This window comes from Nematolebias whitei, chromosome 8, assembly GCF_014905685.2.
Source record: "Nematolebias whitei isolate Nwh7 chromosome 8, NemWhi1, whole genome shotgun sequence".
Lineage (NCBI taxonomy): Eukaryota > Metazoa > Chordata > Actinopteri > Cyprinodontiformes > Rivulidae > Nematolebias > Nematolebias whitei.
The window spans coordinates 6,568,229-6,582,564 of NC_056505.1; the positions used below are offsets into that span (position 1 = coordinate 6,568,229).

General features: G+C 40.5%; 1 protein-coding gene across 1 annotated transcript in view; it reads left to right on the forward strand.

Moving 5' to 3' along the window:
- Positions 1-3,883: 3,883 nt before the first annotated feature.
- The window catches only part of LOC119413802 (metal transporter CNNM4), a 50,456-nt gene continuing 40,003 nt past the window's right edge, over positions 3,884-14,336 (forward strand). The window contains exon 1 of the mRNA XM_037680865.1: positions 3,884-5,288. Within this exon, the coding sequence (XP_037536793.1) occupies positions 3,887-5,288 (1,402 nt within the window). The 5' untranslated portion in view covers positions 3,884-3,886. The remainder of the gene's footprint in view (positions 5,289-14,336) is intronic.

Below are 14,336 nucleotides of genomic sequence, written 5' to 3' on the forward strand. Positions count from 1 at the left end.
TATGATAGGGTAATGCCACTGGTATGACACAAAGTTTGAATGGGGGCGTGGTGGTGCAGAGGTTAGAGAATGTGGGCCTGGGATCTGTTGCAGATTTGACTACCCGGACCAACAACATAAAAAAGTGGTTTTTAAAGATGGAGCATCCACACCTGCCTCCACTCTTATTTTTCCCCCACCCTGGGCCCTTGAGCAAGGCCACCATCTGCTCCTGCGGGCGCCTTAGATGGCAGCCCTCTGCTCCACAGAGAGGGCTGTGGTACCTCGGTGCTCTGTGGTTGGGTCAGGACATCCGGCATAAAAACAACTGCCAAGTCTTTGTGAGAGCACGCAGTGGTGCCCCTGAGGAAGGGAGCAGCCGAAAGAAGAAGAAAAATATATAAGACACAAAGTCTGGGGACGGTGGCGTTGACGAAAAGACCAGAGGTAGAAGGAAAAGGCAGAGAAACATGGAGGTGAGGACGCAGAGTGAGATGGAGGAGGAGAACTCTCTGTGCTAAAAGAAAAACAAGATTTGTTCGATAAAAAGTCAAAAAAAAATTTTTACATAAAGTCTTAATTATTAGTTACAAAAACATGTTTATTAAGTTTCAGTTTCTGATTATGTGTTTGTTATTTTTACATTTATTTTGTTCTGAGTGTTTCTTTTTTTCCCATTAACACCAGTTCTCTCTACCTGAGTCAGTTTCTGCTCCTCAGCTCCTGCCCCGCCCACTCTCACCTGTTCTCAGTTGTCATCTTGTCCAGGTGTCTCCATTTATCACCCCCCACCCACCCCCCGTCCCTGAAGTCCCTCACTTTCCTTTCACCTTCAGTCCAGCATTGGGCTGAGCTTGACTCCATATCTGTGTCACCTCCAAGTATCTTCATGTTCTGTACTGTTGTTTTTGATCTCCAACAACCTTTTATTTATTTATTTATTTACTTATTTACTTATTTACTCAACCTCCTTGTGTCTGTTTGCATTCCAGGTTCCAAACCATGTGACAAAAACTAACAAAGTCATATTTAATTATTTATTTTATTCTTTCTTCCTTTCTTTCTTTCTTAAAAATTATAAAACTAATATTTAATACAAGCAACAGTTCAAGTAACAGTTTGCAAACTCAACGTTATTATTCTAAAAAAAAAAAAAAAAAAATTAAGAATTGTTAAACACAATATATTTATTTCACTGAAGGTAATTTTGAGAATTTTTCATTTCAGTCATGTTTTAGGACAAAGTCATGATCGTAAAATAAAACATAACTGCTATATAAAAATAATGCATTTTATTTGTTAGCGCCTTTCACGACACTTCACAACATTAAAAACACCAAATAAAACAATACAAAATGGCTATAAATACACTAAGAAAATAAGAAAAAGTGAAAGTGAGAAGGCTAACTTGAACAGATGAGTTGTGATTTGAAGGGAGTCAATATTACAGATGTGTGTGTGTGTGTGTGTGGGGGGGGGGGGGGGGGGGGGGGGGGGGTCCCAGAGTTGGAGAGCAGAGTGAGAAAAGGCTCTGTGTCCCATGTATAAATCTTTAACGTTTCTCATCATAACTACAAGTTTTAAAGTCATATTAATTGTTAAAAAGTCATTTAACTTATAATTCCATTTTTCAGTGTCATAGATGATGACCTGCCTTTTGTCCTGCAGCATGTCAGGATAATGATCTATGCTGATGATACCACAATATATGTGTCAGGTTCATCTGTTGAGACACTGTCCAGAACCTGGGCCAGCGAATTTAAGCCACTTGTAAATTAGGTGCATACAAATGAATTGGTGTTAAACATATAAAACCAAAAGCATAACATCTGGATCAAATTAGAAATTAAAAACTCAGCCCAAATTAAACCTGTCTATAAATGGAACAGCCATGACTCAGGAAGAATAAATTAGACTTCTGGGAATTATTATGGACAGCAGATTGGAGAGGTCTCACCAGATTGAATTCATTGTTGCAGTGATGGGAAGACAACTAGCTGTTATAAAAAGATGTTTACATCACATACCATTAAAATCAATCCCTCAAATGTGCTGGAATAAAAGAAAACCTGGAACTCTCCCTTCATCTGTGTTAAATTGCTAGAGCTTTTAAAAAGTCCCTGCTAAATTATTTTATTACGCAAAGTGTTATGATTTTACATTTATGAATTAATAATCATATTATGCTATGTTGCCAATGTTATATTAAGTGTGTGTAATAAATGTTTTTTTTTTTTTTATGATGTGGACCCCAAGAGTTATGGCAATGGCTAATGAGAACCCAAATAAATAAACTATAAACAATTGAGGATTTCTTCTAAATAGAAATGGGTTTCCAAAGAAGGATGAGTTTTTCTAATGCTGATTAAAACCATTTTATTTATGACTCCGAGCATCCAGAGAACATTTAGAACCCAGAGAAGAGCAACACAAAACCTTGGTTCTGAACGTGATGTCTCTGCGTGCTCATATAATCTGTAATTCACTGCAGCGTTCATCAGATTATAATCTGTTATCTTTAGTCAAGTCAAAAATTAACTTTTGGTGTGTTTTGGAAAAAGTCTAACTAAACATTTATTTAGTTTTTTTTTTTTTTAGAACACAGACAAGCTGACAATAATAATCCTTATCACACGGTGCAAGATGGTTTGACTGGTTTACCTTCTCCTTTACATGTTAATCCGGGACAGAAATGCAGTGATGCTGGTGAGAGCACGTGGACACCAACCTGAATGGAAATATTATAAATAAAGGTTGATTGAAATATAAATAACTTGGAAAATATTTGCAGCTCAAAACATTGAAACCTGGTGGTTCCTGATTTGACCACCAGATGGCGGTATAACCTCAGCGAACTGGTAATTATGTTGAATTCTAACACATTTTGTTTATTCAGATTAATGCATATATTCCATGACTTTATTTGTCTAAATTATAGCCAGTCATAAGTGTGACAGTTCTGTTCTAAGGTTGGGTCCAGCGCCAAAACACAGGATGGCTCAAAAACGTCTTCTCCAGGTTAAAAGAGATTATTGGAGACTTCAAGGTTTTATTTATTTATTTATATTTTACATCATAAGGACTGTTTTGTGCACACACACACACATCTGCTGGGTGACTGCTTTCGTTTGCATAACTAGCTTCAACTTTTTTACACCTCTGCAGGGAAAAATAAACTCAGAGGAAAAAGCTATCATCTCCCACTCTCATTCTTTTGTGTCCCTTAAAATCTATCAATTGACAAAGCAATAAAAGAGTAAAGTAAATATCCTCTGTTCCATGTGGTCTTTCTTATTATTATTTTGTTTATTTTTATAGTACATGTAGATAATAATCTAATCTCACTTGTTGCTGGTTACACTTCTAGTCTTCTGTGGCAATACAGTAAGACTTCATTTTAATTTTTAAATGAATGTACAAAAGGTAAGTGTAAATTAGATTATATCCAATATAAAAAAGCTGGGCTACTTTATTTAATTAGATTTTTTTCTTTCTGCTTAAATCTTCTGAAGGTCACATCACTGTCTGAGATAAGGTTTTCAAAACAAGGAATGCATCTTCTTTACCACATTCTTAGAAATTAATTGAACATTTCCCTGTTTAATTTACCTTTGCATAAATATATATCATTATACATATACTATATAATTAAAAGAGCAATGTTTGTTATTTTTCCATTGCAGTGCTGTGTTGTCAAAGAAACGCTCGTAAATTTGGTAAGCTCCACCTTAACAAGTAAAACAAAGCAGTCGACCTTAAAAGAAATTCAAACCGAGGGGCTCGGCCCAAAGTTTGAGTGACGTATCGTTCAGCTATTGGCTGATTTTTATTATGTAAATGAGGTGGGCGGGCTTCTGGGAAGGAGTAGTTGACGTCAGTTCCCCCGTTGTCAGCGTTCGAAACAAACATGGCGACGGTCCGGAGCGGACTAGGGTTTCAGCTCATTTTATTCGTGTTTTTCTGTGCGGTGTTGGACAGGCAGGCCGAGGCAGCGGTTCCAGAGCCGAGAGGCGTCACTCGGATACTCGGCATGAGGCTGGAGAACAGCAGCAAGCCGGCCGAGACCACCAAGACTGGAGATATCCAGGTGACCGAGGGAAGCGAGACCTTCTTCAGGTTCTACGGGCTCCACTTGTTTCCAAGCAGCTCGGAGCTCCTCAGGTTCACGGGACTTTACGACAAGGAGAACGAAGCTTTCGGCGCGAGCGTGGCTTCGTTGAATAGGACTTGTCCCGAACACACGAACGATGTTGTAGTGAATGGACTCATGGAGGTGAGCAACCAAAACACGTCCGGGGTTGTCAGCCTCAGCATCAAAGAGCTTCGGAAGAGCGAAGTTGTGAAGATGTTCCGCTTGTGCGTCCGCGACGGTTTGGACCAGAAGTGGCACCTGCTGGACGACAAGGACGGCAGACTGCAGGTGGTGGAGGAGAAGAAGTCCCTGCTGCCCTTCTGGTTCCAGGGGATCCTCATCTGCTGCCTGCTGGTGCTGTCGGGGATTTTCAGCGGGCTCAACCTGGGGCTGATGGCGCTGGACCCCATGGAGCTCCGCATCGTGCAGAGCTGCGGCACCGACAAGGAGAAGAAGTACGCGCGCAAGATCGAGCCCATCCGCAGGAAGGGCAACTACCTGCTGTGCTCGCTGCTGCTCGGCAACGTCCTGGTGAACACCACCCTCACCATCCTCCTGGACGACCTGATCGGCTCCGGCCTGGGGGCGGTGGTGGCCTCCACCTCGGGCATCGTTATCTTCGGGGAGATCGTCCCCCAGGCGCTGTGCTCCCGGCACGGCCTGGCCGTGGGGGCGAACACCATCCTGCTCACCAAACTCTTCATGCTGCTGACTTTCCCCCTGTCCTGGCCCATCAGCAAGCTCCTGGACCGCATCCTGGGCCAGGAGATCGGAACCGTGTACAACCGAGAGAAGCTGGTGGAGATGCTGAAGGTGACGGAACCATACAACGACCTGGTCAAAGAGGAGCTCAACATGATCCAAGGAGCGCTGGAGCTCAGGACCAAAACAGTGGAGGACGTCATGACTCCTCTCAGCAACTGTTTCATGCTGAGCAGCGACAGGGTGCTGGACTTCAACACCATGTCTGAGATCATGGAGAGCGGGTACACCAGGATCCCCGTGTACGACAACGAGAGGTCCAACATCGTGGACATCCTTTTCGTCAAGGACCTGGCCTTCGTGGACCCAGACGACTGCACCACTTTGAAGACCATCACCAAGTTCTACAACCACCCGGTCCACTTTGTCTTCCACGACACTAAGCTGGACGCCATGCTGGAGGAGTTCAAGAAAGGTTTGTGGGAATCCTGTCATGGTTGTAATGAGAGAGGATCACCTCCTGAGTCATGAGACCTGAGTCACCTTTATGGTTTTCCGCCAGGATTTGTGCCAACAGAACCGTGCGTGTTTACCTCCAAGTGTGCAGCTTTGTGACTAGAACGTGAATTAACTTTTTTTATTTTTTAATTAGACCGTATAATCTGAGTCTGTAGTTTTGGTTACAGGTCTGACAGACTGACACAGTTTAGACTGCAGCTTGAGAATTAACACCGTGTGATCAGTTCTGTTCAATGAGTCAGCAAAAAAAAAAAAAAAAAAAACAAGTTTGTAACTGAGCTTGTGAATGATGAATGGACTTCCTGTTAAGTCCACACAGAAATGCCCTGATGCATGCTCAATAATCCAGGTAGATGAATCTAACAAGGCTGGGTCAGGTCCTCTGGATGAGTTCTTCTTTGTTGAAATGCTTCGTCTTTTATCCAAAGGACTTCTTCAGGCTGAGGCAAGCAAACTCAGTCTTATGAGCAGCACCTTCTCATAGACGATCAACCAGTTAGAACCAGCTGTTCACATGATAATTGAGGACCATCAGCCTAACGACCCATCACTGGTGCCCTGATGGCCGCTTGCTATTCACAGAGGGCTGAGTGATGCAAGCAATAACAGCACAAGAGAGGGGGACACGGAAACCGCTGTCCCTGTTTAAGGGTTCTCACTGTGGTTCCTTTGAGCATCATGCATTTGTCATAAGGTAGTCTCCATTTATTCATATTGTGATATAGGAAAATTATTGTTGAAGATGGTTGCAATGAAGATGACTCACTCACTGTGACGACCCCTGAAAATGGAACGGCCGAAAGAGAAACAAGGCGGATAATTATTGTCGACTCTTCTAAATTAAAACGTTTAATGTGTAGGAAGTGATTTGATTAAACTCCCAAAACAGAAACGTCAACCGAAGACATTTTGAACGATTGCTAAAAGGTACCGAAGAACCTGAAACTGATGTCAAAGTTAAAAGAAGCAGAACTTTAGCAAAAAGAAAAAAAAAAAAAAATAATCACTTAAAGTGGAAAATGGTTAAAAGTTTCACAGCAATGGCCAAATTGCAGAAGTTATAAAAAGATAGAATGCTAACTATATAAATGAACTGTACTTTCTATCTAATTAAGTTACTCAAAGCTCTTTACACTAGAATCTGTTTCCTCACTTACCTGTTCATACAGCTCACTACTAGATCTATACAAAGACTAATCAGTGCTTTATTACGGGACACACATCGGAGGCAATGAGGGGGTCGGTGTCTTGCCCAGGGACACTTGGGCATGTGACTATTGGTGGATTCGAACCCTCAACTCTTGCATTGGAGGACGACAGCTCTAACCACTCTGCCACAGCCGTTATTAATAGTTGCAAAATAACTAAAAATAAAAGTAGCTTAAGGGGAGCTAGAAGCTGAAAGTAGCAAAACGGTAACTAAAAGCTAAAATTAGCAAACCATAGCTAGAAACTAAAAGTATTTAATTTCTAATTAGAAGCCAAAAGTAGCAGAATGTTAGTTAAAAATTAAATGTAACATAAGACGACAAAACTGGAGCAGGGATGTTGTTGCAGGTTTCTTTCGCGTTGCATTTTGCAGAAATGAATATTTTTAAAGTAAGCGAAGGGTTGTTTTTTCTACGGGAGATGTTTTTATAAATAAAATTAAATACTTAAAGTTACAAAATCCCAAAGTCCATTTACTGAATGAGCTAAACAATTTGTTTTATTCGTTCAACCTTTTATTTATACAAGTTAAATCCCACGGAGTCTCGGGGACTCGTTTACAAGAGAGACCTAAGAGTGATGACAACAGTGGATAACGACGACAACAATAGACAGTCATAAAAAAAATGTACAAATTTATTTATTTATTTATTACAAATCAAAAGAAAATGGCAACCAAAAGGACAGTCAAAAGGAAAAATAGCAAGAAAAAAAAAACAGCTAGATTATAAGGCGGTGCAGAAAACTAAAACCAGGAATATATATATATATTCAATATATATATATATATATATATATATATGAACTTGGGATTGAAAGTGTCTCTCCTAACCTTTGGCAGAAACGCACTGGGATGTTCACACATTCCTCCATGATGTGACCAGACTGACTATGTCTCACATGTGTTTGACCTTTCTGGGACATAAAGTCTCATGGATATCAACTCCCCACATACGTTTCTCGTGTCTGGATCAGTGAGGAATGCCTTTTTTCTGCCTCTTCAATATCAGATTTATCTGATTGGACGGTATAAACAGGGTAAATTCCCTCAACGTGTCACACAGCGTTACCTCAACAAATGCACCACAACAGAACAAAAGTTAAGTTTCTGCAGAGATGCTCGCTGCTGTGTGGCGTTTGGCTAAGAAACGACTCCAGCTCCTCTTAAGTGTCTGGAAGGTGGGAGGTTCTGGCAACGACATGCAGCAGATCTACATAAACACACACAAACACAAATCTTCCTGCAGGGAAAGTTACAATCACTGCACAGGATCAAAGTTTTACAGACATTTGATGCAAGTTGCCCTCGAGATCTGACTCCGGATGAAATCCTGAGTTTGAAGGTTTGTCGTCAGAGGCAACACTTTCAGCTCTTTGCTTTTTTTCAGTCAGATAAACAGAACAAAATAACGTTTTTAACACCTCAAAGTAATAACTTGGACCGTGTTTAACAGTTATGACTGTTTTCTTTTCTTGGGTTTTATCGTATAAAACAATAGTTGTTAAAAACAAGAGAATTTTGGATTTAAACCAAATAAAGTTGATTTTATAATAAACTGAAGGACGAACAAGATGACATCACTGTCAACTTTTTTGAAGTCATGTCAGATTAACCTTATCTGTTGGTTTTTTTTTTTTTTAGTTGGTATATCACAAATAAAACTAATTTACTAGGAGTGGTATATAATGTGAGCTGATTAAAAAAAAATTAATCTTAGCACCTCCGACTGTATCTGTGTGACCTGTCGTCAGGTTCTGATGAATTTATGTGATCATATTTGCGCTGACCCGACCCCCCGCTAACCTCTCGAGTTCCTCTCACCTGCTGCTTGGCATCGGTTACCACGGTGATAGCATCCAGTCGCGTTGGAGCGTGCACGTTTTTTTAATTTTGCTCGACCACGTTACAGTCGTATCATAAGAGTTTCAGACGGCAGCAAGTACGTGACAGTCGCTGACGGCGAATGTGCAGGTTTGTCGTCTTTGATGTGCGTTGTACGTTTTCACCGGACCGTCGGGTCGGCGTCACATGACCTTTTAGACGGGCGACGAGAAAAGCGTTTCAGAAGCAATAAAACTTATTCAAGAGAATACATGTTAGATAATATGAAAGTTGTAAACTGATTAAAAAGTATAGATGTACCTCTCGTTAATTATTACGCGTGAAGTTTAACTTTAAGCTCAATGACTGGACTTCAGGCATAACTGGAAAAAAATACACAAAAGCAAATGAAGCAGGAAGTTTCTGTCGGCCCACTGAACTTTGTCGAGCGTCACATGATGCAGCCTCAGGTCCCCGTGTTGTTTTGGCCTTCCATATCAGCCCTGCCTCCCCTCGATAAAACTAACAGAGAAAGAAGAAACATGTTGCAGATTTTCTTGTAATTCGTCTTTTTTTAAAACGCAAAACGAACTCCCCTACTCTCAAGTAAAAAACGTCCCAAGTTTAATGAGTCAGCAAATGCAACGTTATTTTCCCAGTTTATTGGTTATTTATGTTACAATCAATCTGCTTCTGCTTATAGGTCTTGTTGCTTTTCTAGAACTTTTTGCTACTTTTAGCTTTTAGCCAGCTGTTTGCTACTTTAGCTTTTAGCCAGCTGTTTGCTGTTTAATTATAACTTCTTACTATTTAAAGCTTTCAGCCAGCCGTTTGTTATTTTAACTTTTATCAATCATTTTTCTATTATTAGCTAGTTTTTTAATACTTTTTGCTTTTAGCCAGACTTTTGCTACTTCCAGCTAGTCCTTTGCTACTTTTAGCTTCTAGCTAGTCTTTTACTAGTTTTCTATAACATTTTGTTACTTTGGGTTTTTAGCTAGCCTTTTTACTACTTTTAGTAGCTGGTATTTATCCCATTTTGGCTTTTAGCAAGTGTTTTGACTCCGATGGCTTTTTATTTTAGCTATCATTTTGCTTTTGAGCTTTAATAACCCAGTTTCAGCTTCTTCAGTACATTTCAGCAAAGTCAGTCATGCATTGTTGCAGAAAATTCAATTCCTCTCGTTTGAATTTGATTTTCTAAATTGACGTTTTTCTGTATAAACGTTAGCCTGAGAGTCTGGACGTGAGTTTTCTCTGTTTTTGTTGCAGTTTTGTTCATTTCGAGAGCTAAATTCTTCCCACTTTTTTGTATTTACAGTAAATCTTGTGGACTGCATGTTTGGTGAATAAATGGGCAAATCTGTAGATTAAACGCAGTATTCCTGTTTAGACTTCAAATCCTCGAGTCTCTCGGGACATTGCTCATCCTGTGTTTTGTTTGTGGTTACCAGACTCGTTTATAGTGTTTATCTGTGTTTGAGAACTTATCTGATGATCTCCACCCAGCCTGAACGATCCTGCTCTGTTTGATGACCGTCTTTAATGGAGCTGGAAAACAAAATAAAATGGGAATTCATGATTAGGATTTAGCAGTTGTGTCTCAGTTTTACAAGAAATTCAAGTACTTTAGAAACAGTTATTGACAGAAATCCTTCAAGTCCTTTGTTTTATGCCATTTTATGGAACGTTACTAGATGCATTTATGAGTTGGAGACACCGTTTGTTAGATGAGTTGCTGCAGCATAAATGTTGAACCACCCTTCTTACTAAACTTTCATATTTTTGAGCCATAGTTCTGGTTTGTGTGCCCAATGCTTGTATAGTGGCCTGCAGATAATTCAACCTGCTGCTTTACATTGAACTGTCTATAACTCATGGCACGGTGATCCAGAGTTCTACCAAAACCAGCCTTTGCAGTTGAGTTGAAATGAATGCTGCATTTTAAAGCAATCATTTGTTCCTTTGTTTTCCGTGGATTCAATCCTGGAGTGATGAGTCCTGTCAGGACAGAGGGGTTTTCTTTACAGAGTAAAGTTGATTGCTCTCAGCTGGAATTGTAGCTTACTGTTTGTAGTTGCCCCTCGCTCAGCTTGTTTGTGAAGATAAGATTCTGTCTCCCTCTTGCAGGAGTCACAGCAAATTCCTGTTGCTCTGGTCAAACAAGTTCACCGCAGTAATGCTGAGGTTAGCAACGTTAGCATAGCAGCAGCATCTAAAATGCTCTGCTTGAAGCATTTTGACTAAATTTTTTTTTATCTAAAAGCAATGGTGGGCACAGTTTGTCGAACAGTTAGCTTCGCTAACCCATATTCCGCAAACTAAACATTAGCTTAGCTGATGCTAAACCACAAAATGGGTGAATGTTTCTGTTCAGTGCCCTGAAATGACTTCTGTCGGGACTTGGTGCTACATAAATAAACTGAAATGAATCGAATTAAAAGAAATTAGCTGAAGCTAACGCTAAACCGCTAACTGTTTAGACAACTTGGTCTGTGTGACACGCCTTCGTAGGCCTGTCACGATAACAAATTTTGCTGGGCCATTAATTGTCTCAAAAGTTATTGCGATAAACAATATTGTTTGAAATTTGACAATAATTATTAATTGGCAAATTTAAGAAGAAATGTTGGTAAATTTTTGTGTGTAGTATCTTTTTTGACCATTGGATGGCAGTATAAGACTGTTTGAACCGAAGAATGGATAGTGAGGGAGCGAGCAGCGTGTCTCTTTAAGAAAAATGGGAGGGAGGCTCCTTGACGTGACATGGGCTGTCGCTCATTCCTGTTTTTCTGCTCTCAAAATGGCGGATACTCGGTGTGGTTTGAGCTCTTTAGCATAGCATTTGTCAAACAAAACTTTTAATAAATTTTTAAAAATCAGTAAACAAGTTCTCAGCTTCATTATGCAGAGAAAAACAACTTTTTAGATATAGGCACAGGTTTCAACCGTGAATTTTGGAGCTTTGACAAGACGGAGGTTCCCCCCCCCCCCCCGAGGTCGGCCTGTTAGCTTAGCTCGTACATAACTTCTCAGCTTAGCTGCTTTTAATGATTCAAAAACGCGATTTTGGGCGGTTAAAACAGATTTTAAAGAGAAAAGGAGGGGTCAGTGAAGAGCACCGGAGTTGAGCCTTTTGTCATCCAGTGTCTTCAGCAGAAAGAGAGAGACACGGCGAAACGATAAAGCCGATAAATGAAAACGAGGTAGATCATTTAAATTTATCATGCGATTAATTGATTTATTGTTTATCGCGACAGGCCTACGTCTTCGTCTCCTTCCAGCTGAAGCTGCGTCGACCAATCACGCCTCGTCATGCGTACACATAAGCCAATAGCGTGCCTAACGGACTTTTCGAGACACGCCCACAACAGACAGGAAGAAGCTTGTGAATTTTGTTAGCAGATTTAAAGTTGGCAAAACCTATTTTAGTGGGAGGTAGTCCCACTAATGGTTTTCAAAGTTAGCAAATTAGCAGCTATGTGCCCAGCATTGCCTAAAAGCTGCACACCCAGATGACTTCCATCTGTTTTTCTGCAGCTGTAGCTTATATCTGTGAGCAAATGTTTGTGAGCGACAGCCCTACACGCCCTCAGACACACCTTTATCCATCCACTCTCTCGCTCATTAGCAAACGTTCCTCTTTCTAGAGCTTATTTCTAGAAAATTAGATCTGTTTTTTAAAGAATGCACGTCTGAACTAACTTCTTTGACTCTATTTGATCAAATTTTCAGGCATCGTAATTTTTCTACATTCAGAATCAAATAAATGTATTCATCAATTTATTTATTATTATTATTGTTGTATTATTTATTTATCAATTTATTCATATGTATTTATTCATACAGGAAACTGTTAGGATGCAAATGTTACAACATACCGGTAATCACAAAACGTTTCAAATTAAGATATGCAGAATAAAATGAAAAAGTAAAAACGAAGAATAATGCATGCAATGAACACACCTTGAAGGAATGCATGTAGCGCTCAGTCTGAAAGTAGAATCATCTTGTTCTCATGCGACAGAGTTGTAAATGATGATCTCGTTCATTGCTGCGAAGTGTCACCTAATGTGTTGGCACTCGTGGCATGTCATGGGAATGACTCTCAACTACCACTGCACTGAACTTTAGCTCAGTACCTGTTCAATTATATTTTTAATGATGGGAAGTGTCAGTTATCTGTAGCAGCCATCTTGAGTTTGGTTGAGCCTAAGTGTTAGTGGGTTGCACCGGTACATGCAGTGAATACTTTGATAGTTTCACTAACATCCTTCCTGCGTTAAGAGAAATTTACTAACAGGCAATGTTGTCTCTTAACAAGAGTGTCCAATCCTGGTCGAGGGCCACTATTCTGCATGTTTTAGAGGTTTGTCTGCTCCAGCACACCTGATTTAAACCAATAGGTGATTAACAGGTTTCTGCAGAACATGATGAGGTCGTTTAAACGTCGACTCAGGTGTGTTGAAGCAGGTAAACATCTGAAACATGCAGGATAGTGGCCCTCGAGGACCAGGATTGGACACGTCTGATTCAACAGCTGCGATGGTGCGACAACTTGAATCTGGACGGCGTTCCACAAAGACGTTAGTCAGCGTGAGGAAGAAGCAGCTCAGCAGAAGTCTGTTGGTCACAAACAGAAGCACGAGCAGCCTTTGGTACGAATCGCTCACTGTGCACGGCCTGAAGCGACCGCAGGAGTGTGATTCATCTCTTCTTCTAAACTGGATCACACGACGCGGCCAGGCTTGCGTTTTGCATTAAATGGGGTTGTGTTTAAGTTGTCCCTCTGAGTGTGAGGTTGGACAAGAAGAGCTTACGTGTGTGAGAAATATAAAAGCAAAATAAGCAGGTTAGATCCGTCTCCTCCCTCTTCAGCACATCACATACTGGTGTCGTGTTGGGAATGGACTAAAGGTTGAATGAACGATGTGTTTGTTCTGTTGAATGAAACCATCTTCTGTTGCAAGCGTCTTGTTTAAGTGCCTTGTTCTTCAATTGGCTGCAGGCTGCCCAACTTTCTGAGCATTTCTGCTCACATGTGACAACATTATAGATTAACTTAAAAAAATATTGGCCTAATCTACTTGTAAAGCGTTATTGATAATACTTAGTCAATGACTCTTTGACTACTTTGTATAAAATTCTTGGACTAAATGTTAAAAACACTGAAATAGCTGGTCAAATAGCAAATAGAAACATGATTTTTCTCATAAAAGTTGCAGAGATGTGGTGGTAATGGTCGGGGCAGAAAACCCCAAACCTCCTTCATTCTTTCTATCCATCGCTCTTTTTGAGACAACGAGACATTTCCAGTCCACCTGGGAAATAAAACCCCTCCATTAGGTCCTTCATCTTCCCTGAAGTGTCCTCCCTGTGGTTCTTGTCCAAAACCTCTGCACTGTGAGGCATCTGGATGGCATCTTGCATCCAGAGGAGGAGTGACTTTACTCGGAGTACCTTATTTTCCGCATGTCACTCCGTTGTATAAGTCGCATCCGTCCAAATATGTCTAATGAAGTGGAAAAAACACAAGTCGCTGCGTCATATAAGGTCGCATCTATTATGCGTCACCACTGACAACCCGGAAATGTGGGCTGGTGTTGTGCTAAAAATCGATTGGCTGCTAAATGGCAGCCGCGGGAGCGTGCACAGGTAGACTTTAACAAGATTAACACTTAAAAACAATTTTTTGTTTGCTCTAAATTATAGTAAAGGTGTGTCTCAGTTTAACTTTTCCTTAATAAATGCACTTCAATGGTCAAATCAGCTGCATTTTGCCGGGGCGGTGCAGCGAAATGAAGCTGATTTGACGTTTGCTCCAGTCATGATCCAGGAGCTGGACGAAGGTGGCATTCTATGGCAAGTTGATTGTGTCATTAATAGACACTTTTACCTATTACATGACACAACTCGAGTGCCATCTAGCAGCTGAAAATGGTGTGTTCAATGTTTTCCATGTCAGAATGAATG